Genomic DNA, 24,362 nt, shown 5'->3' with positions numbered 1-24,362 from the left:
ATGACCATCAGGTAGGCTATCATTTTGACCTTAATGGTAATGGCATTATTCCCTTTACGGTAACAGCCTAACCTTCAGATGATTATTTCAAAGACTAAATTTCACCAACCTTAGCGTTCTTCGGCTACAGCTACAGTACGTTCCCCTTTGGAAGAGGAATGCAAGTGAGGGAAATTGAAATTGCAAGTGAAGCTCTGATTTACAAATCTCACACCTTATTTGCATAATCTTGCACAAGCCCATTTCCGGAAGAGACTTTTCCGAAAGCAAAAACAGCCATGTAGATGGGGTTCCTTCAGAAAAAAAGCCCTGCTTTCAAAAGAACCCTTCTTCCTGAAGCTAAATAGGAAGAAGGTTTCTTTCGAAGATGGGATTTTTTTCCCAAAGGGGTATGCAGCCTTCATCTGCTATGACTGATGCTAAGAACTGAAGATACTGCTTAATCTTTTAATTATGGATTTTTTTTAAAAAAGGTCTTCTATCACAGCGAAAAAGGCAGAGGTGCCAAAACCATGATATTGCACACACTTTACAAGATGAGTCCTGTAACTTCAAGGAGTCCATTGGTGTATCATATGCTTGCTAAAGAGAAGTATGATTCAGTTGATTTAATTCATGATCTGTATCATGGTATTAGATAGTGTTTGGTCCTGCCATGAGTGTAGGGGGCTGGACTTGATAACCTCTTCAGAGTCCTTTTATTTCTTTGGTTCTCTTATTGTCATTCACATGTAATTCTTCAAACTTGCACTTACGTAAAATTGTCTGTTTTCTTTCCTGGGGTCATAGAGAAGCCAGAGCATTACCATTATTTTTTTAGCAAGCTCTCCTCTTTCTGTATCTGACTGGCTGTTGAGGTGGTCTGGATATGACTTCCAACAAAGCCCGTCCCCAGGGCTCTTGAGCTGATATACAGAATTGCTAAGGAATGATGTAGGTTGTTTCCTTATCCATGCATTCATGTACCTGCTTTTATGAGCTGCTCATCCTCTGCTGGTTTAAGATTGAGGCACTGGCATAATTTAATTTCCCCAAATCATCAATCTCATTATATCCCAAACTTCTGAAAGTAGCATTTCTTTTCCGAGTGCTTGCTCCTGTCCATTCTACATTAGGTGTTCATGCTCACCACTTGCACCAGTACTGGAAGATTTTTTTCCTCAGCAGTGCTATCTGTAAGGGAGCAGCTCTGGAAACCTCTTGGCGCCACGTCTACACTACAACAATCTTTTGAAAGATGATCTTTCAACATATGATCCTCCAGAAGAGATCTGAGCATGGGGCACCCTAAGGGGCTGGGAGGGGGCAAGGAAGATGCGGGGAGGGGGGCAGGGAAAGGGCGGGGGCACACAACCATGAGCTTGCCTGCTCTCCCTTCCCTAGAGGTCGAGATCTTCCGGAAGATTGTCTTGTGGATTGTCTATGGAGAATCATAGAACCATAGAGCACTAGGACTGGAAGGGACCTCGAGAGGCCATCGAGTCCAGCCCCCTGCCCCAATGGCAGGACCAACTACTGTCTAAACCATCCCTGATAGACGTCTATCTAACCTGTTCTTAAATATCTCCAGCGATGGAGATTCCACAACCTCCCTTGGCAATTTATTCCACTGTTTGACCGCCCTGACAGTTGGGAACTTTTTCCTAATGTCCAACCTAAATCTCCCTTGCTGCAGTTTAAGTCCATTGCCTCTTGTTCTATCCTCAGAAGCCAAGAAAAACAAGTTTTCTGCCTTCTCCTTATGACACCCTTTTAGATACCTGAAAACCGCTATCATGTCTCCCCTCACTCTTCTCTTTCCCAAACTAAACAAGCCCAATTCTTTCAGCCTTTCTTCATAGGTCACATTGTCTTTAATCATTCTTGTTGCTCTTTTCTGGACCCTCTCTAGTTTCTCCACATCTTTCTTGATCTGCAGTGCCCAGAACTGGACACAATACTCCAGCTGAGGCCTAACCAGCGCAGAGTGGAGCGGAAGAATGACTTCTTGTGTCTTATTCACAACACACCTGTTAATGCATCCCAGAATCATGTTTGCTTTTTTTGCAACAGCACCACGCTGTTGACTTATATTTAGCTTGTGGTCCGCTATAACCCCTAAATCCCTTTCTGCTGTACTCATTCCTAGGCAGTCTCTCCCCATTCTCTATGTGTGAAACTGATTGTTCCTTCCCAAGTGGAGCACTTTGCATTTGTCATTAAACTTCATCCTGTTTACCTCAGACCATTATTCCAATTTATCCAGATCATTTTGAATTATGACCCTATCCTCCAAAGTAGTTGCAACCTGTCCCAGCTTGGTATCATCTGCAAACTTAATAAGTGTACTTTCTATGCCAATATGTAAGTCATTGATGAAGATATTGAACAGAACCGGTCCTACCACAGACCCCTGTGGAACCCCACTAGTTATGCTTTTCTATCAGGATTGAGAACCGTTAAGAACTATTCTCTGGGTATGGTTATCCAGCCAGTTGTGCATCCACCTTATAGTAGCCTCATCTAAATTGTATTTGCCTAGTTTTTTTTATAAGAATATCCTGTGAGACTGTATCAAATGCTTTACTAAAGTATCGGTATATCACATCTACCTCTTCTCCCCTATCCACAAGGCTCATTATCCTATCAAAGAAAGCTGTCATGTTAGTTTGACATGATTTGTTCTTTACAAACCCATGCTGGCTGTTCCCTATCACCTCACCACCTTCCAAGTGCTTGCAGATGATTTCTTTAATTACCTGCTCCATTATCTTTCCTGGCACTGAAGTTAAGCTGACTGGCCTGTAGTTTCCTTGGTCATTCTTATTTCCCTTTTTATAGATGGGCACTATAGTTGCCCTTTTCCAGTCTTCTGGAATCTCTCCTGTCCCCCATGATTTTCCAAAGATGATAGATAAAGGCTCAGATACTTCCTCTGTCAGCTCCTTGAGTATTCTAGGATGCATTCCATCAGGCCCTGGTGACTTGCAGACATCTAATTTTCCTAAATGTTAAGTGCGTAACCATCACCATATGGAAGTTTGCCACCCCAGCCAGCTACCGTTCCATCAGGCTGCAGTTCGGGATGGGCAAGTCCACCATCGGGGCTGTTGTCCTCAAGGTAATATATGCTCTGCTCACCGGCCTGGCCTGGGGAGTGGGGAGAGGGCTGCCGGTCATGGGGCACCCTCAGGGGCTGGGAGCTGTAGAGGAGTCTGGGGGAAGGGGTGTCAGCTGCAGGCGGGACAGAGGTGCGTACACCCTTGAGCTTGCCTGCTCTCTCTTCCCTGCAGGTCATAAGAGCCATCAACTGGCTGCTGCGCCGGAGGCTAATGTGGATTGCAGACTTGGATATGGCCATTGTGGGGTTCACCACCCTCGGCTTCCCCCCATCGTTTGGAGCGATTGAGTATATTGCCATCAGGGCCCCGGTCCACAAAGCCAGCGGCTGTATTAACAGGAAAGGACACCACTCTGCTGTGCTCCAAGCATCAGTTTATAGATATTTATGTGGGCTGACGAGGCCAGGTGCACAATGTGCATTTTCAGGAACTAGGCCTTGTACCACAGGAAGGAGACCAGGACTTATACCCCCCAGTGGGAGTGTGCTGTCGGGGATGTTGCCGTGCCTCTCTGCATGGTGGGCAACCTGGCCTACGCCCTGCAGCCTTGGTTTATGTGGTTTTCCATAGGTCACCTCGCCCCCATCCCAGGAGGTCTTCAACAGCTAGCTCACATGGACACGCTACCTCACTGAGTGTGCCTTCGGCCGCTTGACAGCAAGATTTAGGCACTTCCTCACATGTCTCAGTGTCGGGGTGGAGAACACCCCCCAGGTCATGGGGACATGCTGTGCTTCCACAACCTGGTTGAGGCCAGAGAGGAGATCTTCCCCAAGGGCTGGATGGCCAAGGCTGGCCCTGGGTTTGAGCAACCTGCCATAGCCCCTGACTGCCAGGTCCACTGTGACAGGCTTTTGCCTTCAGGCCAGAGTGACCCCCTACCTGAGCACCCCCCACAGGCCCCTCCTGCCTATCTACCCCTCACTGTTCCCCCTCCCAATAATGGGTCACAAGGGGGTGTTGCAACTATTAAACTTTACTCAAACATAAGAACGTTAGAAAAATAAAAGCTGTGCATTGAGTTATATACATCAGTAAACAGAGGTAACTATAAACATTGGGGAGGGCCTGTGATGGGGAGGCATTTCCACATGGATGGGAGGAATAGGGGCACTGTTCCAGGGAGGGGGTGGAGGGCTGTGGAAGCCCATTGCGCCCTGGGTGCAGGGTCTCTATCTGGGTATGGAGGGGCCAGGAGCACAGGGAGGTAGGGGTGGAAGTGGGGGCTGCTGTCTCAGCCTTTTGAGGGGGCTGCCTTGGTGGGGTCCACTCTAGCCATGAGCTAGGCCATAAGGCCCTGGAGGGTGGCAGGTGGGCGGTCTGCCAGCAGCTAGATTGTGAGGGCCTCATGGGCTTCAGAGTGGGCAGGCCCAAGGGAGGTTGGTGGGGTGGGAGGCTGGGCCAGCAGCTCCAAGAGCGCCCTGCACACAGTGTGGTGCATGCCCACCACCTGCACCCACGTGTTGTGCCTCAAGGCCATGTCAGCCTCATCCAGTGGCAGCTGCCACTCCACCAGGGTGTTCTGGTGGCAGAGGGTGGCTGTGTGTGCAATGACCTCAACGTCCAAGCTGTGGCATCAGGCCCACCAGGACACCATTGATCCAGCCCTATTGGCCCTCACTCATGGGCTGTGCAGCCGCTGGCCTGGACAGGACTAGCCAGCCCCAGGGATGTGCCAGAGCTCTGCCAGCCCTCAGATGGTGCAGCTGTAAGGGATGGGACGGGGTCAGTCTCCCATCCTGGCCCTGGTTGCCATGCCCCCATCCCCCACTTGGGCAGCTGCCCCCATCCCCCACTTGGGCAGCTGCCCCCACCCCTGATCCGGAAGATGGGCATGCCCCAGAGATGTTCCTGTAGCAGTGGCATGTGTTCCCTGCATGTGTGGCCTTCATGACGTCTTGGGAATGGTGCTGGCCGTGATGGGGCCACCTGTCCTACCCTCCAGGGAATGGGCAAGGGGGAGTTACCTGCTTTGGTGGCGGGTGAGCTGGATACATCTTGGCTCTTTCCAGTCCCACCCCCCCAGCCACACACATGCAGCTTGTGGTGCTGTCAGGGGTGCATTCCAGGGTAGGATGTCTGGGGTTGGGCCGTCACCCTCGTGCCTGGGGGTGGGTCGTCCCCCCACTCCACAGTATGTGACATGACATGCATTCACTGGAGGGTCTCTCAAAGAGGTTGGGGGATGCCCGGGTTGAGGTGGCGCAGCTGGAGGAGGCTGAGGGCACCTTGATGATCAGCAACCCGTCCAAGGATTTGTCCCTGGATGGGACCTCCAGCTCCGAGACTGTTGCGCTGTCCTGGATGGTGGGTTTTGGCTGGTATTCACCTGGACCTGGCTTGCCCTCCAGTGTGGCCGGAGGCCCTGGGACTATGGTGTCCAGGGTGCTGTAGGGTGGGGAGCTGTCCTTGCCGATGAGGAGCTCCCACAGCTCCCAGTAGTATGGGATGGGTGGCCAGAGCCTGCCCTGGATATTTGTTGCAGTCCCAGACTTGCATTTATGCCTGCCTGAGTTCTTTTACCTTGCAGCAGACCTGGTTGGTGGACTGGGCAGGGTGCCCTCCGGTGGCCAAGCTGCTGGCCAATTAGGCATTCTGCTGGTGGCCCATTGTATCCCCTAGGATCTCTTCATGTTGCAAGAGTCCCAGGAGTTCCTGGAGCTCTGGCTCAGTCCACGAGGGGGTTCTCCATTTTGTGACCCAGGCAGTCTCCTGGAACCCCTCCAAAGGCTCCTGAGAGGGTCCCTGGGGGACACAGGCCTTGCTGGGTGGTAGCCATGGTGACTCTGGACACTGCAGGGGTGGCTGGAGGGTGTGCGGTGCAGCAGAGTACATGCTCACTGCATCCACTCTCTCAGCTTCCTGCCATGGGGTTTCTGGGTCCTTGCAGCTTGAAGAGAAGCCAGAAGCAGAGACCAGAGAGCCCCAATGGTGCTGGCAGGGGCATCTCCGTGCTCCAGCTGGCCAGTGCCATGGAGGGCTGCTTTTTCGAAGCATCTACACATACTTTTTTTTTTTTTCTGAAGGATTTTTTTTCGGAAGAAGGTGCTTGAGAGGAATTGGAAAGAATGCTTTTTGTGTGTGGATGGAAGCACGTGTTCTTCCAAAGGAGCCCTGGCTAGTCCGAAAGAGCTTTACCCTCAGGTCCACCAATCAGCTGACCTCAGGATCTTAGCTAAGTTCTTCTTCAACTGATGGGTCTTGCATTTGAACAATTGGCTAATTGCTCCCTGCTCTACCTCTCTTACAAGTTGCCTTTCTTGGTTGCAATAATTTCCACCAGGAAGGTGTCCAAGCTTAGGGCCCTCACCTCTTATACTGTTTTCTATAAGGGCAAGGTTCAACTCCGTCCGCATCTGGTCTTCCTTCCAAAGGTAGTCTCATTTTCATATGTGCCAACACATCTTCCTTCCAATGTTTTACCCCAAACCTTTAGCGCCAGAGAGGAGTGAAGACTACAGCGTGCATAGGGCACTGGCCTTGATTATTGATAGAACAAGGCCATTCATGAAGTTGCCCAAAAGTCTTTATAGTGGTGGCTGATAGAATGAAAGGCAAGCCCGTATTGTTTCAACACATCTTGTCTTGAATGGTGGGAATAATGTATTGGGGAACGCTATATCCTTACATATTATCACACTATTTCCTCTCACCGCATATTCTGCCAGAGCTCAGGCTTCTTCAACAGCATTCCTGGCTCAGATCTCTTCCCAGGGGATCGGTAGAACTGCAGCCTGGTCTTCAATATGCACTTTGACTGTGCACTATGCAATTATGTATGAGACAAGAGATGTCAAAGCATTTGGGTGGACGGCGCTCCAGTCAGTACAGAACTTTGGCCCCATCTTCTGAACATGGCTTTCTGAACCTGATTGAACTGCACATGAACAAGTGCTCAAAGAAGAAAAAACGGTTACGTTTTGCAACTCTTGTTCTTCCATATGTGGTGTTCATCTCCATTCCAACACCCATCTCTCTTCCCCTCTGTCAAATTAGCTGGCAAAAAGGAACTGAGGAGAGGCCAGGTTAGCAGGGTCCTATATTGCTTTCCAGGACAGCACCATGCCGGGGGACACCCAGAGGAACCCTACGGCTACCTACTAGGGGAAGAAACCTTCCATCTGCTGTACACACGTGTGCACGCTGGAATGGGCATTAACAACACATGTTGAACACCAGTTACACAAGGTGAGTAATTGGTTTTTACTTGTTCTGTAACTGTTGTTCTTCAAGATGTGTTGCTTATGTCCAAAGCCACCACCCTTCCCCACTGTTGGAGTTTTCAGCAAGAGGGACTGAGGATGTGGGGGAGAGCGTGTAGCATTCTTTATACTATGCCCTGGAGGTGCTACTCTTGGGTTAGCTAGAGCGGCTCCCCGACAGATACTGCTGAGGAAAAAAATTCCAGCAGCAATGATTGTGGCAAGCACACACACCTAATGTGGAATAGATGTGAGCAACACACCCCAGAGAACACCTGTTATAGATCAGGTAATCATGTTTTCCATCAGGGAGTTGAAACAAATGTGCATCTTCCTGTACAATCTTACTATATAGGAAAGTAGCACACCTCTCACCCATACGTGCGCTCTGTCAGCAACGCTTGTGTGTTTTCCTGCATGCTATAAGCAGTTAAATATTTTAAACATTGACATTGTTAACTGTAATCACTGGCATCTTAGGTAGCACCTATTGAAATGAAAAATTCAGACCTCTGAGCAATTTTTTCACATTCTCTACACACACAGTGAGACACCATGATATCAGTTATCAACACTTGATCAATTTTTTAGATCTCTACCCACAGTTTGAGAAGTATTAATGTAGCATTGTCTTAAACTCTTAATGCAAATCTGTATAAAGTGAACTGTTATTGGTGAAGTAAGATGTGATGCTTCTGGAAGACCTGAAGTATGTCATGCTAGCGTTTCAGAGCAATGGCTCTGAAAAAAGCACTACAGATAGATTTGCAATATTCTTCTTCAAGTGGTCCCCGTGGGTGCTCCACAATGGGTGTCGGGCTCACCCGGCGCCGCAGATGGGAAATCTTCCAGCAGTTTCTCCTGGATCACGCATGCACCGGCGCGCGCCGCCCCCCTGCGTGCCCCCAGCCGCGTGCACGATCCAGTCCCCACCAGTTCCTTTTCAACTGCCGTTGGCTGCAGACGGAATCCACTCAGGCTAAGGCCAGAGTCAGATTACTTAGTGGTTTTGTTCCACGTGCAATTTGTTGGTTTTGGTTATTTAAAAAAAAAAAAAGAGAGAGAGAAGGCAAAGACAAAGAGAATATCAGCAAAAAAAAAAAAAGAAAGGAAAAAGAGAGGAGCGGAGGAGAGAAGAGCGGATGTGAAGGCCATTTAGGCCGCCCGCTGCCGCAGGCCGGTGATCACTATTTGGGGTGGAAAGGCACGGATTAAGTGCTAAGTACCCTATTAACAATAAAGGACTCACCGCAATGGCCTCTTCAGGTTTTAAAAAGCGGGAGTCATGCCGTGAAGCTATGCTGGCCTCCGTGGGGCATAGCGAAGGCATCCGACGCCTGGGGAAATTACAGCTTACCCAGACGCGTTCTCACTGTGCTAGGCTCACAGCCAGGGCCAGGAAGGACAGAGCGATGAGGCGCAAAATGCTCTCTGACCCCCTCAGTGCAGAAACGGAGGAAACTCTCCCTGGCTCGATCCTTGCCGTGCGTTTGCAGCGAGCAGGACGAGCGGAGCACTCAGCCACCAGCCGCATACTCGGGCAAGCGGCAGCACGGCAGCGCACGTGGCAGAGGCTGAGCCTCCGGTTATACCACAGCCGGCACGCGCGGCGCCTAGAGCGTGAGCCAGGCAAGCGCCGGAACCAGCAGCACAGACCCCCGCGGCACCAGCAGTGCAGGGCTGCCAGGCACGGAGCCTGCAGGCACCAGAGGGGGATACACACACGGCACCGCAGCTAACGGTGCCGAGCGCTGCGCTGACAGCGGGGCCGAGATCCCCGGCACGGAAGGGGGCGGTGCCAGCCCCGCAGCAGAGGGGCAAGGCAACATCAAAAACCCGGCACCGCAGTCCATCGCTGGACAGGGCTGCACTGCTGTTAGCACCAAGCCCTCCCCCTGTGATACACACGCCGCACCGAAGGCCTGTGTCTCCACCGGCCCATCCGGGGGAAAAAAAAAAAAACAAAAAACTTCCTTCTCCGTTCCTCCAACCAATGTCACCATGGCTTTGGGCCACCCTCACCATTTCTGGGATTGGATCCCCTGGTGTACTATCACAAGCCAGTTTCACCTCTATCTGTGTCGTCGCGGAGGTCTCGCTCTCCCAGACATCGGGGGTACACACCCCGTGAGTGGTCCAGGTCTCCATCCCCAGACCTTTGCCCATGCTGCCATGGTCATCCTTATGCTGGACGCAGACAAACCACAGGCCTACACCCAGGGGCAGGTCCCCCGGCCACTCAATACCCGTGCAGGCACTCCCGATCGGGACGGAAACACAGTTGTCTCAAGGGGAGTTAATTTTAGAACCCCGAGACTTTCCTTCACAGTCCTCTGGCGAGCAAGTGTATCATCGACCACAGGAACCCGAGGGTTCGAGGGAGGTTTACCTTAGTGGTTCCTCCTCATCCTCCCCAGATGAGGCCATGGCCCCCGGGGATGTCTCTCCCCCCGATGACCTTAAACACTTTCAGGGGCCGTTTAGAAGGGTGGCTTTCACGCAAGACATTCAAATGGCAGAGGGGCAGGAGAAACATCACAAACTCCTGAAAAATTTGAGACCCCCGGCTTCATCCAAAATTGCTATTCCACTGGATGAGTCCATTCTGGAGTCAGCCACTACTATATGGCAGACTCCGGCCTCTGTTCCACCTACGAACAAGAGAGCGGATAACAAATACTTTGTCCCGGCTAAGAGCATGGAGTTCCTCTTCAGTCACCCACAACCAAATTCTTTGGTGGTCGGGTCGTCCCATCAGAGGTCAAAGGCTTCTCAGTACAAATCGGGGGATCGGACACAGATGCTAAGAAGCTAGAGCTGTTTGGCAGGAAGGTATATTCCTCTCCTATGGGCCTCTCTATTGAGAATGGCAAATTATGGGCACACCTAGCAAACCATAATTTTGATAATTACTCCGGGCTTACTCCCCTCATGGATTCACTCCCGGAAGACAAAAAAAGCCGGTGTTAAAGGCGATTGTTCAAGAGGGCTATGCAGCATCACAGACGGGAGTCCAGATTGCCCTGGACGTGGCGGACATGGCGGTATGTTCAACGGCTACAGCAGTGGTCATGCATAGAGAATCCTGGCCCTAGACGTCGGGTATCTCGAGGGACCTACAGGCGAAGATCGTGGACCTTCCCTTTGATACACAAAAGCTGTTTTGCAGACTCAACCGACTCGGTCCCTCACTCCAGTAAGGACTTGAGAGCTACACTTAGAACCTCGGGCATTTATACTCCCCCATACAGGAGGGAAAAATTTTATCGTCAGCAAAGACACTACGTTTACAACCACAGCATGCTCAATATCAACGGGGCTACGGCCACGGGCGCTATCAATAGCAGCAACAGTACAGAACCCTAGGCGACGTTCTCAACAAAGCTGTACGCCCTCGGGTCAGGCCTCAAAGGCAACAAGTTTGATGGGTATGTCAGGGGCTGCACTATCTATACCCTCGCTCAATGCCACTCTCATCTCATGTTCCATCATCGCCTCAGACCGTTCCACTCCCAATGGCAAAAGATCACCACAGACATATGGGTGCTGGAGATCATAGCCACGGGTTATGCAATCCCCTCCCAGTCGCTTCCACCGACGAAGCGTCCCACCAGGCCTCCCCTCAGGGGCGCTGCCACGAGGCGAGGCTCAAGCAGAAGGTGACTCACCTTATGTTCACAAGGGCGGTGGAAAGAGTGCTGGAATAATTCCAGGGGAAGGTTGTTATTCATACTACTTCCTACCGGAGAAGAAAACAGGACACTGGAGGCCCATCTTAGATCTTCGGGGCCTCAACTGTTACTTGCGCAAGCAATGGTTTCGGATGGTCACAGTTGCCTTGATACTCATGGCACTGGACGATGGAGACGGGGTTGCAGCACTCGACTTATGAGATGCTTACTTTCATACAATAATCCACCCAGCACACAGACGCTTCCTCCGCTTCACGGTCGGCCAGGAGCGCTTCCAGCACAGGGTTCTTCCGTTTGGCCTCTCCTCGGCCCCCAGAGTCTTTACCAAAACCCTGGCAGTGGTGTCAGCCTACCTACACAGACAGGGGGTGTTTATTTCTCCCATATCTGGGCGACTGCCTGCTGAAAGGGGCCTCGAAGGCAGAGGTCTTACGCATGATACGCGTCACAGTGGACATGTTTCTTCGCTGGGCCTAGTCATCAACCTCGCAAAGTCAAAGTCCGAACCCACACGACATATAGAGTTCATAGGGGCATGCATAAACTCTATCACAGCAAGGGTGTACCTACCCGACGCCCACTTCCGCGCAATCAGTTCGCTGGTGCAAGTCATTACATACAGCCCCACGGTGTCAATCTTACCGTGCCTACAGCTGCTGGGCCATATGGTGGCAGCGACGTTTGTGGTACAGAATGCCAGGTTGCACATGTCAAGCCTGTAGCATTGGCTGGCGAGCGTTTACAAACTGCCATCCCGCACTGTCCACAGCGTGATGTCGCCCACAACAGAGGTGCGCAGATCCCTGGCGTGGTGGGAAAACCCCGAGAATCTGCTAGTGGGGGTGCCTTTTCACCAACCACAAATTTCTATTTTTCTTGCTACCGACGCCTCCCACATGGGATGGGGAGTGCACATCAGCGACAAGGTAGCGCAAGGGCTATGGTTCCCTGCGGAACAGACACTGCACGTATCCATACTGGAGCTCAGAGCAGCGTTCAACGCCTGCAAACATTTTCGAGATTACCTACATGGCAAAGTAGTCGGGATTCAATACCGACAATACCTCCACTATGTTCTACATCAATCGATAAGGAGGAGCACGATCCTGTGCCGTATGTGCGGAAGCACTCCGGTCGTGGAATCGGTGCATCGCCAACAACATAACGTTGAAAGCCTCACACTTGCTGGGCGCTCACAACGTGAATGCAGATCAGCTGAGCAGGCGCTTCGCAATCACACACGAATGGCAGATCCGCTCCGATCTGCTACAGCACATTTTTCGTACATGGGGGTTCCCCCAGATCAATCTGTTTGCCACCCAGTACAAAAAAAAAAAAAAAAGTGTCCCCAGCCCTGCTCCAGGGCAGGAGTGGGGCGGGAGTCCCTGGGGGACGCATTCATGTTTTTCATGGAAGGGCTCCCTACTTTACGCGTTTCCCCCGCAGTGCTTATCCGCAAGGTCTTGCACAAAGCCAGAAGGGAGAGAGCTCGCATGATACTCATAGTCCTGCTTGGGATCGGCAGCAATGGTTTCCCTTGCTTCTGCGCATGTCGGACCACCCACCACTCCCTCTACCGGTGGCGCCGGACTTACTCCCGCGGGCTCAAGGGTCCATAGTGCACCTGCACCCTTAAGGTCTACACCCACAAGCATGGCTAATCCATGGCTCAGCTCCTTAAAGAGCACATGTACAGAGGGAGCACAACAAGTCCTGGAATGTAGCCAAAGGACCTCCACCAGGAGGACTTGCAAGCACAAATGGACTCGTTTCACAGCCTGGTGTTCCGCCAAGCAGTTAGCTCCCCTTGACGTTCCTATACCTGTAATACTAGAATACTTATTGGACCTCAAGAGATGTGGGCTTTTCTCTGTCCTCGCTAAAGGTCCACCTCGCTGCTATATCAGCCTTTTCGGCATACAGAGGAAGGGCCCACGGTATTCGCCCATCCTATCATTACCAGGTTCTTGAAGGGGCTGGTAAACCTGCACCTCCCCTCGGAAACCGCTTCCACCATCGTGGAATTTGGACTTGGTGCTCAGCATGTTATCGGCTCCACCCTTTCAACCATTAGCCACAGTTCCCATACGTCTCCTTACAATAAAAACAACCTTCCTCCTTGCAACTCCGTCAGCCCGCAAGGTGAGCGAGCTCGCGGCAGTGATGGCAAAGCCGCACTGCACAGTATTCTCAAAGGAGGCGGTAACCTTAAGGCTGCACCCAGCCTTTGTTCCAAAAGTCTCTCCGGAGTCCAATCTTAACGAGCCAATAGTTTTACCCTCGTTTTTACCCGAAGCCTCACAGCTCCGGCAAGGAGGCACGCCTGCATCTCCTAGATGTGAGGAGGGCGTTGGCCTTCTACACAGACAGAACTAAGTCCTTCTGGAAAATGGACAGGCTTCTAGTCTCTCTCGCTCCTGGGTCAAAAAGAGAAGGTCTCTCTTCCTGGAGAATCTCAAAGCACATTGTGTCCTGTATAAAAATGTGCTTTGAACTTCGAAAGACTCCTTTGCTGGCCCCGCCCAGGGCTCACTCCACCAGGGCGGTGGCGGCGTCAACAGCCTTCTTCAAGGGCATCGCGTTAACAGACATCTGTAGAACGGCGACCTGGTCATCCTATGACACCTTCGCCAAGCATTATGCTCTGCCTCGGGTATTCTGAGAGGATACCCGTCTGTCGACAGCAGTCCTCTCGGGGGCAAGCTGCACATAAACTGATTACCCACCTCCTTACTTGGGTTACTGCTGGGTGGTCACCTATTGTGGAGCACCCACGGGGACCACTCGAAGAAGAAAAAGAAGTTACTCACCTGTGGTAACGATGGTTCTTTGAGATGTGTCTCCGTGGGTGCTCCACCACCCGCCCATCCTCCCCGCTTTGGATCTCTGTCTAGTGTTTTTCAGGAGCATCCGAGGCGGTTGGTCAAGGAACTGGCGGGGACCGGGTCGGGCACGCGGCCAGGGGCGCGCAGGGGGGCGGCGTGCGCCGGCGCATGTGTGATCCAGGAGAAACTGCTGGAAGATTTCCGATCTGCGGCGCCGGGCGAGCCCGACACCTATTGTGGAGCACCCACGGGGACACATCTCGAAGAACCATCGTTACTACAGGTGACTAACTTCTCTTTCTGCTTGATCGGAAATACTATACAAAAATGGTCAAAAATATGTGAGGTTCAGATTTTGGTTGCTGTGTCTTGCTCCACAGGCCAACAGGGGACTGAGGGTATACAATGCTATAGGGGGTAGGGAGAAACCGTAAGGGGTTCCTCAGACATTCTGTGTGTAGTGATATCGACGAGCTACATGAGGAGTCCTCTTTTGAGAAGTTTCTGAGGGTGTGGGATGGGAGTTGAAGGAAGAACCATTGTGTGAGGTATTTGGAAATTTTAAATAAACTTGATCCTTTCAATTTCTGACAGAGATTTTCATGACACAACTACAGATTTATATAAAATACCGATAAGAGGTTTGCTCTATTAATGGCAGAACATGTAGCTATGCTGTCCTGAACAGCAGATCTCACACACAGACAGATTTAGGGGACAAACAATTGTCATAAACTAGCAGCAGATGGGCTATGATAGCCTCCAAACTCCTCTTCCCACAGAAATTCTGCAAATCAGTTTTCATCCAAGAGACCTTCAGTAATTCTTTACTAAATGAAATATACACACACAGAAGTAACTGGTAAAATCATAACAAAAACAAACATATCCAGGTATGACAAAATCAAGATTTTATATTTACACTGAATACATTATTAATACTCAGTGAATGCATACAGATATTTGTAGTGTAGTCTGTTTCTTGTTTAGATTTTAAATGCATAGTTTCTCATGGGAAATTGGACTGCTGCTATCCATATTCCTAAGGCCAGCAGCCCAGACATTGCCACCTGGCTTTTGGCTGGAACAAGGAACATGACGATTGTTGGCTGCCTTTGGATGTGAAATATGCAGGGCAAATGGTGGTATCTCTAGCAGATAATGTGAGGAAGATGGGGAAGCCTAGTAGCAGCTTCCCGTCCTCTGTATCTTTGCTTTTCTTATCCTAGTTCATCACTCTAGTTCCTCTAGCCTCAGCTTCTATACTTCTGTCATTAAGCTGTTACCTGCCTCCCCCGCATTCTGTCACAGAAACTCCTTGTTCTTCCCCTTCCTCTTGGTGCCTCCCTGAACCTGGTCAGCTTCAAGTCTTCCTTGATTCTTAGGCAGCTCTTGAAGGGTATGTCTACACAACAAAGTTATTCTGAAATAACTACCGTTTTCAATGCAACTGCTATTTTGAATTTATTTTGAAATAGTGGTTGGTTTATTTCAAAATAGGTAAACCTCATTCCATAGCTATTTGAAATTAGGGACTGTGTAGACAGGGAATAGAACCTATTTCAAAATAAGCCATCGTGCATCCAGTGACTCTATTCGAAATAGAGCATCTACACACAATAGTGCATATTTCAAAACAGACGAGGGCTATTTCAAAATGCATTTTGTGTGTAGCAGCATTACTTCGAAATAAGGTATTCAAGAAAATCTCTTCCAAAATAGCTTATTGAGAAATAACACTTCTGTGTAGGCATAGCTAAAGAGTCCCACTTAAGAGGAATACTTGGAAGAAGGCTGGGCTCTTTTGAATATCGCTAGAATACCTACCACTGGAGCTGGATGGAGGATAACAATTCCATTTTGCAGATTTTAGATTTTGGTTTTGCTCTGCTTTGGACTGAAAACCAAAAATTTCAAAATTCTCAACCATACATTTGAAGAAACTTCATTTTAAAAGGGGAAACATTTAATTGTAATAGCTTGAAGACAAAATTCTGCCTGACAGCTAACAGCTCTGGCTCTTTGGCAGGCCACCAAACAGGCTGCTGAGGAGCTTGGCCCATCAACTCCCATCCAGCTGGCAGGTAATTTGGGAAGCTGGAAGGAAACTAGAGCCATTTTTGAATGGAAATTCATTGAGATCAGTGCATCTCTATGGAGCATATAAATTTCAGCCAATCAGCATTTTCAAATGAAGCCACATTCCATTGGAAAATTTCTGGCCATTCATATCTGCCATTCTATCTAGAATAAGAGGAAAATTGAGATAAACTAGACAGCAAAATAGCAAACAGTTAAAACCAATCCAAATTGTAGTTGCATGCAATAGAGGTACAAGTAACATAGAATATCATTTTGAAGTCAGAGTAGGGCTGTAGGGATGCTGACCCTTGCAGTTGCATTGCCTGCTTTTTGATATTGGGTGTTTAAAAAGAGATGTAGAATTATATGGTCAGGTGAGAACCTGTTTTTTAAATGTTAACAAAGTGCTTTTCTAACTCTCATGGCTGCAGAGAGAAGTTTGAAAATGTGAGCCATAGAGGCTCAAAGGCCAGAGTGCAAATCAAAAGACCCCAATCTTTAACGTTTTTTTAAAAAATCACAAATTTAATCCAATCATATTTTACTTTTTCTAATGAAGGGGGTTGGAATTACATGTCCACTTGATTGGAAATTAAGATTCTGCTCTCCTTTGTGTGGTTCTGTTTATATGAAACATACCAACTGGCTGTAGTAGTACCCAAGAGATTTCTCAAGTATTATATAATGTATGCAGCCAATTAAGTCTTCTACCTTAAATAGTATACCACCTTTAGCTATTAATAGTGAACCTGTTCACCTACTCTATTTTGATTTCTTCACTACAATAATTCGTTTAGCTACAATTTCACTTAGCATCTGCTAACAGTATATGTATCAAACAGTTAGGATCTCCTTGGTAACCATCTAAGTCTAAAGTGGCAGCAGGTAACATCTTAGCCTTTTTTGGTAACTAGAATTATTCAAACATCCATCTGCTGTGCTGAAATTCTCCTTCGTTGTTAGTGGGTCAGGCTGCAGGTTCTTAAGTTTTCTCTGGTACCAGTAGCACTAAAATACCCAAATCCTTGTAGCTATTGACTATCTTTCTTCTCCTTTGTTACTATATCTTTCATCTGCTCATTTTTAGTTTAGTTTAGTTTTGTTCTGTTCATTACTGTATGTCCCTTTGCTTACAACAGTCTTCTACTTCTTCAAACACCTGCTTACTTTTTGTCCAGCTCCTTTTAAAAATCTGTGTCTTCCTTCCTACATTGATTTTTTCATAGGTAACATTTCCTGAATTCTGTACCTAAGCTTTCTTTAAGTGTTGGACCAGGGTTGCCAACCCACAGAAATTTCATTTACAGACAACATGGGAAACATTTACAAACAGATAATTTTTTTTACATAATTTTTATATTCTATTAAGATGACGTAAATGGCCAAAAGCAAAAAGTAATCGTTATCGTTCATACATCACAATAACAATATGCTGTTTAACTTGCTTTTAGTCAGTCATGTTTCCAATGTGCTTACGCTAACTCAGCGGGATAATGTAGATGATAACATCACGTGGATCACTTGATTCAGGTTACGTCACCTTAACCATTGAGCTAAACAAACAACTAAAACATGCAATTTCTGCTTCTCTGCAGTAAAATGGCGGAAGTAGCACAAAAGAAATTTCATTGCTACATTATAATTGCTGTTTTTTGAAATTTTGTTGTGCTTCTATGAAATTTAGACACCTACATTTTTTATAGACTTTCTGGACACATCCAATTTTGGCTAATTTTTTACGGTCTGTCCATAAATTTACTGACAGTTGGCGAGTCTGTGTTGGACTAGATTCATTTAAAGAGAGTCGCTTCTCTTGTTCTGCTTCCTTCCTCTTCCTTGACACCCCAGTGCCTCTCATCTACCTTTTTAAATGGACATCTCTATGACTGGCCTATGCAGCAGTTCATTCCATAGGCCTTGGCTGCCAACCCTTCTCACTCTCTAGGAAGTCTTAATATTCTGTAAACTTTGTGCATATCCCTACATGGGTTAAAAGAGGATTCTTTCATTCCCTGATTTTACTTTGAAGTTAAATCTGTCAATTTGCTTTTGAATCTACTCCTGGTTTTGTATGCTAGATTTTTTTGGGGGCAGCAGAAAAATATTATGCAAGCAAAGAATCCATCTCAAATAGCCTACTCATTCTTTTTGCTTTAAATGACACAGGTATTGTTTATACAGGGTAACTCATGGAATTATTTTGATTCATCTTATTTAGTAGTTGTATGTAGACAACAGGCACTTATTTCAGTACTCATTCATCTTACAGGATTCTGAATTGACTGTATCAACTCAGAAAAGGGATTTGGGCATCATTTTGGGCACCTCAAGAAAAACTTCTGCTCGAAATATGGGTGCCATCAACAAAGCAAACAGTGTTAGGCTAATCGAATATAGAATGGAGAATAATAGAGTTAACACTGTAAATTGATATAAATTGATGTTACTGCCCTTTGTAGAGCTATATTATGTGACTGATCATCCGATCTCAGAAATATATTCCAGAATTAGAGGCAGTTCAGTTCAGAGGAGGGGGGCAAGAATGATGAAGGGAATGTAAACACTTGCATGATGAGACATTGGCTACGTCTACACTATGAGAAAAATTCAAATTAAAGGCAGTTAGCTCAATATTACCATGACTGTCTTCACTTGTAAATACTATTAGCTTGATTTAGGGGGCACTTACATCGGTATCATATAATTGTCAGAACCTGCTGGGTGTAGTGTCAAGTTCGCATTTAAAAGTTCGATTAAAGGCCAGTGTGGAAGCACTACATCTTAAAATCAAATGTGTTAGCCTCCAGTGTGTCCTGTACGTAACCTACAGTGCCCCTCAGTGCTCTGCTGTGGCCACTGCTCTCCATGGCACAGGAATTAGGTAACAAGAAGGCCGTGAATTTCAAAGCGGGAGCAGCAATGGCTTTGGCTGTGGGGTCGTGTTTGTATGAGAGCCTGTGAAATGTCTTCCCTTCTTTGCTATTAACTCTGTGAGTGCATCTACCCATTGCAAATAGCCCCATCATGGAGTTTGTGATTCTGTCTGTGCACTTGCTCTTTATTTTCTGTGCTGCCTGGCTCCAGCCACTGCACCATGTGGCAACAAGGCTGTTGTGGGGGTCATGCTTGCATAAGAGGTGGAGAAACTTCTCAGTGATTTACATTTGTGTGTGCCCCCCTCCTTCCCACGGAAGCACCACACAGTCGGGGCCTTTCCCGCACTCAGACACATCACATGGGTAGTCCCAGATATGATACAAGAACGTGCCTGCTGTTCGGTGCTGACCATGCTGTCAGGCAGTACCATGTCCTGGCTTGCGTGTAGTTAGGGCTTCAAGGGCAGGAAAGAATTTCCAGGTCTTGCAGTCACCGAGAGAAGTCTCCTCCAGTGGCTAAGATATTCGGGACCTTTATGTCTCACAGGGAGATCACTTCTACTGGTCCCCCACCAAAATATTTTTGGGGCCTTCCTGTCACCAGAGGGAAGTCTCCCCCAGTGGCCAAGATTTTCTGGGGCTTGCTACTACACGGGGACTACTTCAGCTGGCCCCCATCAAAAATATTTTCTGGGCCCTTCTGCCACCGGGAGGAAGTCTTCCCCAGTGGCCAAGATTTTTATTGGCTTGCTGCTGCACAGGGGGTGTACTTTAACTGTTCCCCCACTGCAACCCCCCCCCCCCCACTCCAACAAGGACCCAGGGGGCTAGCTGCCACCAGGGGGAAGTCTTCCTTGGTGGCTAAGATTTTCAGGGCATTGCTGCCATCCTCTGTGTTAGCAATTTCTGTGTAGTGAAGAGGAAAGACAAAATTCTTTTTTCCTAAACTTCTCTATCCTCTTTCTTCTAACTTTGTACCCTTCACAAATGGGAGAGTGGGTGGGGGGCCAGTTGAGAATACAGACTGTGCACAGAAGGTGTACAATGAACCGGGAAGCCAAATACCCTCTCTTCAGCAACATTCTGTTTTCCAAACCTGTACTATCTACTCTTTCTTCATGCTTTTTATTGTCCCTGGGTTATTTTCAGGGATCAGATGCAATCAAGGGAGGGGGAGCAGTTAGTGGATGGCCAGTTGAGAAGACACACACTTGCTGATTTTTATAAAATCCTCAATAATTCAGTTGCAGAAGAAAATGATTTCTGTTAATTTTGCCATGTTTGTTGATGTCCTGCTTTTCCTTTCTTCAGACTGGAAAAAATGGATGTTTTCTTACCAGAGGAGGGGAATGAGGGCAATGCAATGTGGGAAGATAATGTCAAATACCAGCAAAAATACCTAGAATGCTACGGGAATGAGGGAACTGTGGGATAGGTTCCACAATGCACTACTGCAACAGTTACTGTTTGCCAATTGAGTGTGGCAGCAATAAGTCGACTTTGTGAGGAGTATGTAGTGAGGTAAAGAGAGTCAAATTTGTATTTATGTAATCCAGCATTACAAAATTGATATGAATGAATTTGAATTTATCTAGTAATGTAGTTGTAGCCTTTGAGAAGACTAGATTGGTTACCTGGAACAGGGAAAAAATAAAAGGAGACAGGGAGAGGGATAGCTCAGTGGTTTGAGCATTGACCTGCTAAACCCAAAGATGTGAGTTCAGCCCTTCAGGGAGCCATTAGAGGTCTGCTGCAAACAAACAGGGGGGTGGGGGGAATCTGTCAGGGATGGTTCTTGGTCCTGCCAAGAAAGCAGTAGAGTGGACTTGATGACCTCTGGAGGTACCTGCTAGCTCTATGAGATGTGTATGAAAAACATACATAAAATAATGAATGTCCATTGTCCTTGTCTCATACCACGAGAACTAGGTGACAGTCAATGACATGGAGCGATGGCAAATTCAGAAATGATGAAAGATAATACTTTTTACTCAACTCGTAAGCTGCAGAATTCATTTTCCAGGATGTCACTGATGAGACGAATGTAGGAAAGTTCCAAGAGGGATTCTCTTACTGCGTTGATGTTAACTCTAGATAGTCTTGTTACAGTTAATGTTAAGAGTATAGAAGGGAAATAAAATCTCATGCTTCTGGATTTAAACCAGTCTCTAACCATAGGGGATTAGATGACCCCTTCAAAAGTGGCGAGTGGCGGAGGTCGGGGAGAGAATGGAAAAGCAGACATCTGCTAAGTGTGTGTGGTTTCTTGCACCTTTCTCTGAACCATCTATAAATGCACAGTCATGTTGTATTTTAAGGTGCATCGTCAAGGGGCTCGTCTAAGCTACCTCCCTACTTCGAAGGGAGCATGGCAAGTAGGGTGTTGGGAGTTTATTAATGAGTGCTGCGGTGCATTTGCAGCACTTTTAAGCAAATTCCCCCCCGCCCCCCCCCCCGGTGGCAACTTTGAAGTGTTAAACTTCGAAGTGCCAGCTTGTGTCTAGTCCCTTTACTCCTTTGAGGAGTAAAAGGACTTCAAAGTTGCCCTAGCACTTCGAAGTACCAGCAGGTTAGCCACGGCTAGACATGAGCCGGCACTTCGAAGTTGCTGTGGGTGGGGGGCGGGGATTTGCTTAATGAAGTGCTGCATATGCACCACAGCACTTCATTAATAAACTTCCAGCACCCTGCTTACCTTCCTCCCTTTGAAGTAGAGAGGTAGTGTAGACACAGCCAAGGTGTATTGGTGTACACCTTCCAATATAAAATAAGTAAAATATGAACAAGGGATCTTAAAATAAGGCATTCCCCATGAGCAAGTGTGCACTAACTTGATTTTCCAAAAAAAACAAGCAGTCTTGTAGCACCTTAAGGACGAAGAAATATTGAATACTAGGTAATGAGCTTTCATGGGTAAGACTCACTTCTTCAGACTGATTCATGACAGAATTAATGGACACAAAACAGACATCCAAAAACTCCAAACACGCACACCTGTCAGTCAGCACTTCAATGGCATGGGCCATTCTGTTCATGACCTGAAAGTTGTGTTTTACTGAAAAGGAACTTTAACAATCGTTTACAGAGGGAGTGGTCAGAACTGTCATTTATATTCAAATTTGACACATTAACATGTGGTTTGAATGGGGACAGCAATTACCTGGTCCATTATAAGGACTCTTACATATTTTGTTTTATCTAACTCTTAGCTTCCCCATCCCACACCCCCCTCCTTCCTCCCCTCTGCTCTTCTGATTTGCCAACCTGGATAACAATTTTTCTGATTTGTCATCCTCGACAGCAATTTTTGGGCCTATATGCTATATACATTGAGTCTGTTCTAGTATGGCTCTGATCAGAAGAAGTGGGTCTGTCCCCCAAAAGGTCATTACCTAATAAATTATTTTGTTAGTTCTTAAAGTGCTACATGGCTGCTTTTGTGTTTTCTTCAGATTGGAGTAGATAATAAGAATCCAGGGTTTAAGTAGCAGGGAGTGAGGGCAAGGAAGGAGGAAGAAAAGGGTGCGGGGAAATCATCTGTCATTAATAAGACCAATGGAATAAGTAAATTAAATGGGATGTGTTTTAAAATAACTTGATTTACTTCTTCCATTGATCCAAATAATGACAGGAGACTTCCTCCCGCACCCCCTTTTCCTCCCACCCTCTGCATTCTTATCTTCTACTTGAATCTGAAGTGGGTCTTACCTATTAGAGCTTGTTACCTAATAAATAAATTTGTTTTTTAAGGTGCTAAAGGACTGCTTGGTTTTGTGACATTACAAACTAACAGTAGTCTACTGAGACTACTGACTTCCAAAGAATGCCTTAAAGTGATACTGAAAAAACCCTGTTTAATTTCCATAAAAATTTCTTTTAATTCAGGTTTTTAGTTTCATTATGGCAAATGTGTAAAGTGGTTTTTATGAAACTTTTAAACTTAACTTTAGCCTGTTTGAAAATATAATAAAAATTGCCTGCTCTACTTGCATAAAGGCAGTGATCAAATCTTGAACTTCTAGAAAATATTGTAAAATAACGTATTGTTTATGGACTTAACCAAATTCATGTATGATATGCTAAATCAGTATTGTTTTTCATACTATTGTTTTATCTCTAATTATAAACTGTGCTCAAGAGTACTCAAGAGTGTGTGCTAAAAGAATTTTTTTTTCCTAAATAGAACAGCATTTTTCTGATGTCGTACTTAGTGAAGAATTCCTCAACCTTGGGGTAGAACAAGTGTGCAGTTTAATATCCAGTGACAAACTTACAATTGCATCAGAGGAGAAGGTAAGAGAAATCTATTCAATTTCTTCCTTTGGCTAGACAAAAAAGAGTCCGTTCTTCACAGATCTCACATAATTTTTTTGGTTGGATTGTTTTGTTAATCCCTCAATAAAATGATTCACTAGTTTACACAAATATGATGATCTTTGCGCTTATGGAGGTTTTACAGAAATGCTGTCAACGTATTAAACCTTTAAATTAATCCCTTGACAGATTTGAGCTTTTAAGGATTCTGAGAATGCATTTATAACTGGTTGACTCACAATTAAAAAGTTAAAGCTTTCAGTGTTGGGATAAACAAATCAGTGCAGGTGTACTGTTAATTCAGGAGTGTTTACATAGTAATTGGCTAACAAGGGACATATAAAATTGGAATTTGCTTTAATTTAGCTGTTCAAAATAGTAGTTTTGAAGAGTCTGTGTATACCTGATACGTTTAAAGCACAAGGTACCAAACTGAACAGCTGTCAAGCTATTGTCATTAGATATAAGGTATAATTGTCCCCATTTAAAAAAAAAAAGTGGGGAGGGGCTGCAAAAGAGATTGCTCGATAGCTGCATACAACCAAAACAATTTTAAATCACCTTTGTATGTTTCCCTGCAGCCAGATCTTGATCCCCGTGGAGTCAAAGGCAGACCTCCCCCTAATTTCTATGGAAACAACACTGGCCCTTGAACACCTAACTAATTTGATTTGTAGATATTTTCATTTTGAACATATATACAGTGCCCCATTAAAATGTGCTGATCTTTCATAGGAGAGCCATAAAATTTGTTGCATGAAGCGGCTGAATCCCTATGTTCAGATGCATTTAATACACACGAGCATATCAGAACGCAAGATGCATGGCCGAGTGGCCACACATACATAAAGTTTTTAAATAAATAAATAAATAAATAAATAAAAGCTCTGCTGAGCATCGGCGGCACAACCACCTTCTAGACCTGAAGCCATGCTGCTGTTCCCACAGCAGTGAATCTAGTTCTCCACAACACAGAAGTGCTTGACTTTAATACATAAATATCTGTTTCTAGGAAGAGACTTTAAGTTTAATTCTTTGATTTTATACTGTAAAGTATTGTGCAGTGGGGGATAAGTCACATTTGCCTTGTCCTTGTTTGTTGCTTCTAGACTTTAGTGAGAGTCTAGTTTGGTAACATCAACAAAGATGCAGAGGAATTAACTACAGATGGTCGTTCTGGACTTCAGCACACTAAGAAAAGGCAGGGTGGGGAAATAGGTCTACTTAGATGCAGACTTTTATTGAGCTTACAGCACTAACTAAACTTGTT

The 24,362-nt window shown here is 46.6% G+C and overlaps 1 protein-coding gene across 5 annotated transcripts in view; it reads left to right on the top strand.

Moving 5' to 3' along the window:
• KLHL2 (kelch like family member 2) overlaps positions 1–24,362 on the top strand; it is a 140,861-nt gene that overhangs the window by 93,523 nt on the left and 22,976 nt on the right. For all 5 annotated transcript variants that reach the window (XM_074993068.1, XM_074993069.1, XM_074993070.1 and 2 more), the window contains one exon: positions 22,962–23,071. In XM_074993068.1, coding sequence (XP_074849169.1) covers positions 22,962–23,071 — 110 coding nt within the window. The remainder of the gene's footprint in view (positions 1–22,961; positions 23,072–24,362) is intronic.

Source organism: Carettochelys insculpta, chromosome 4 (genome assembly GCF_033958435.1).
Source record: "Carettochelys insculpta isolate YL-2023 chromosome 4, ASM3395843v1, whole genome shotgun sequence".
Taxonomy (NCBI): domain Eukaryota; kingdom Metazoa; phylum Chordata; order Testudines; family Carettochelyidae; genus Carettochelys; species Carettochelys insculpta.
Note: the sequence above shows the minus strand (reverse complement) of the source record. Positions and strands in the feature narration are given on the sequence as shown.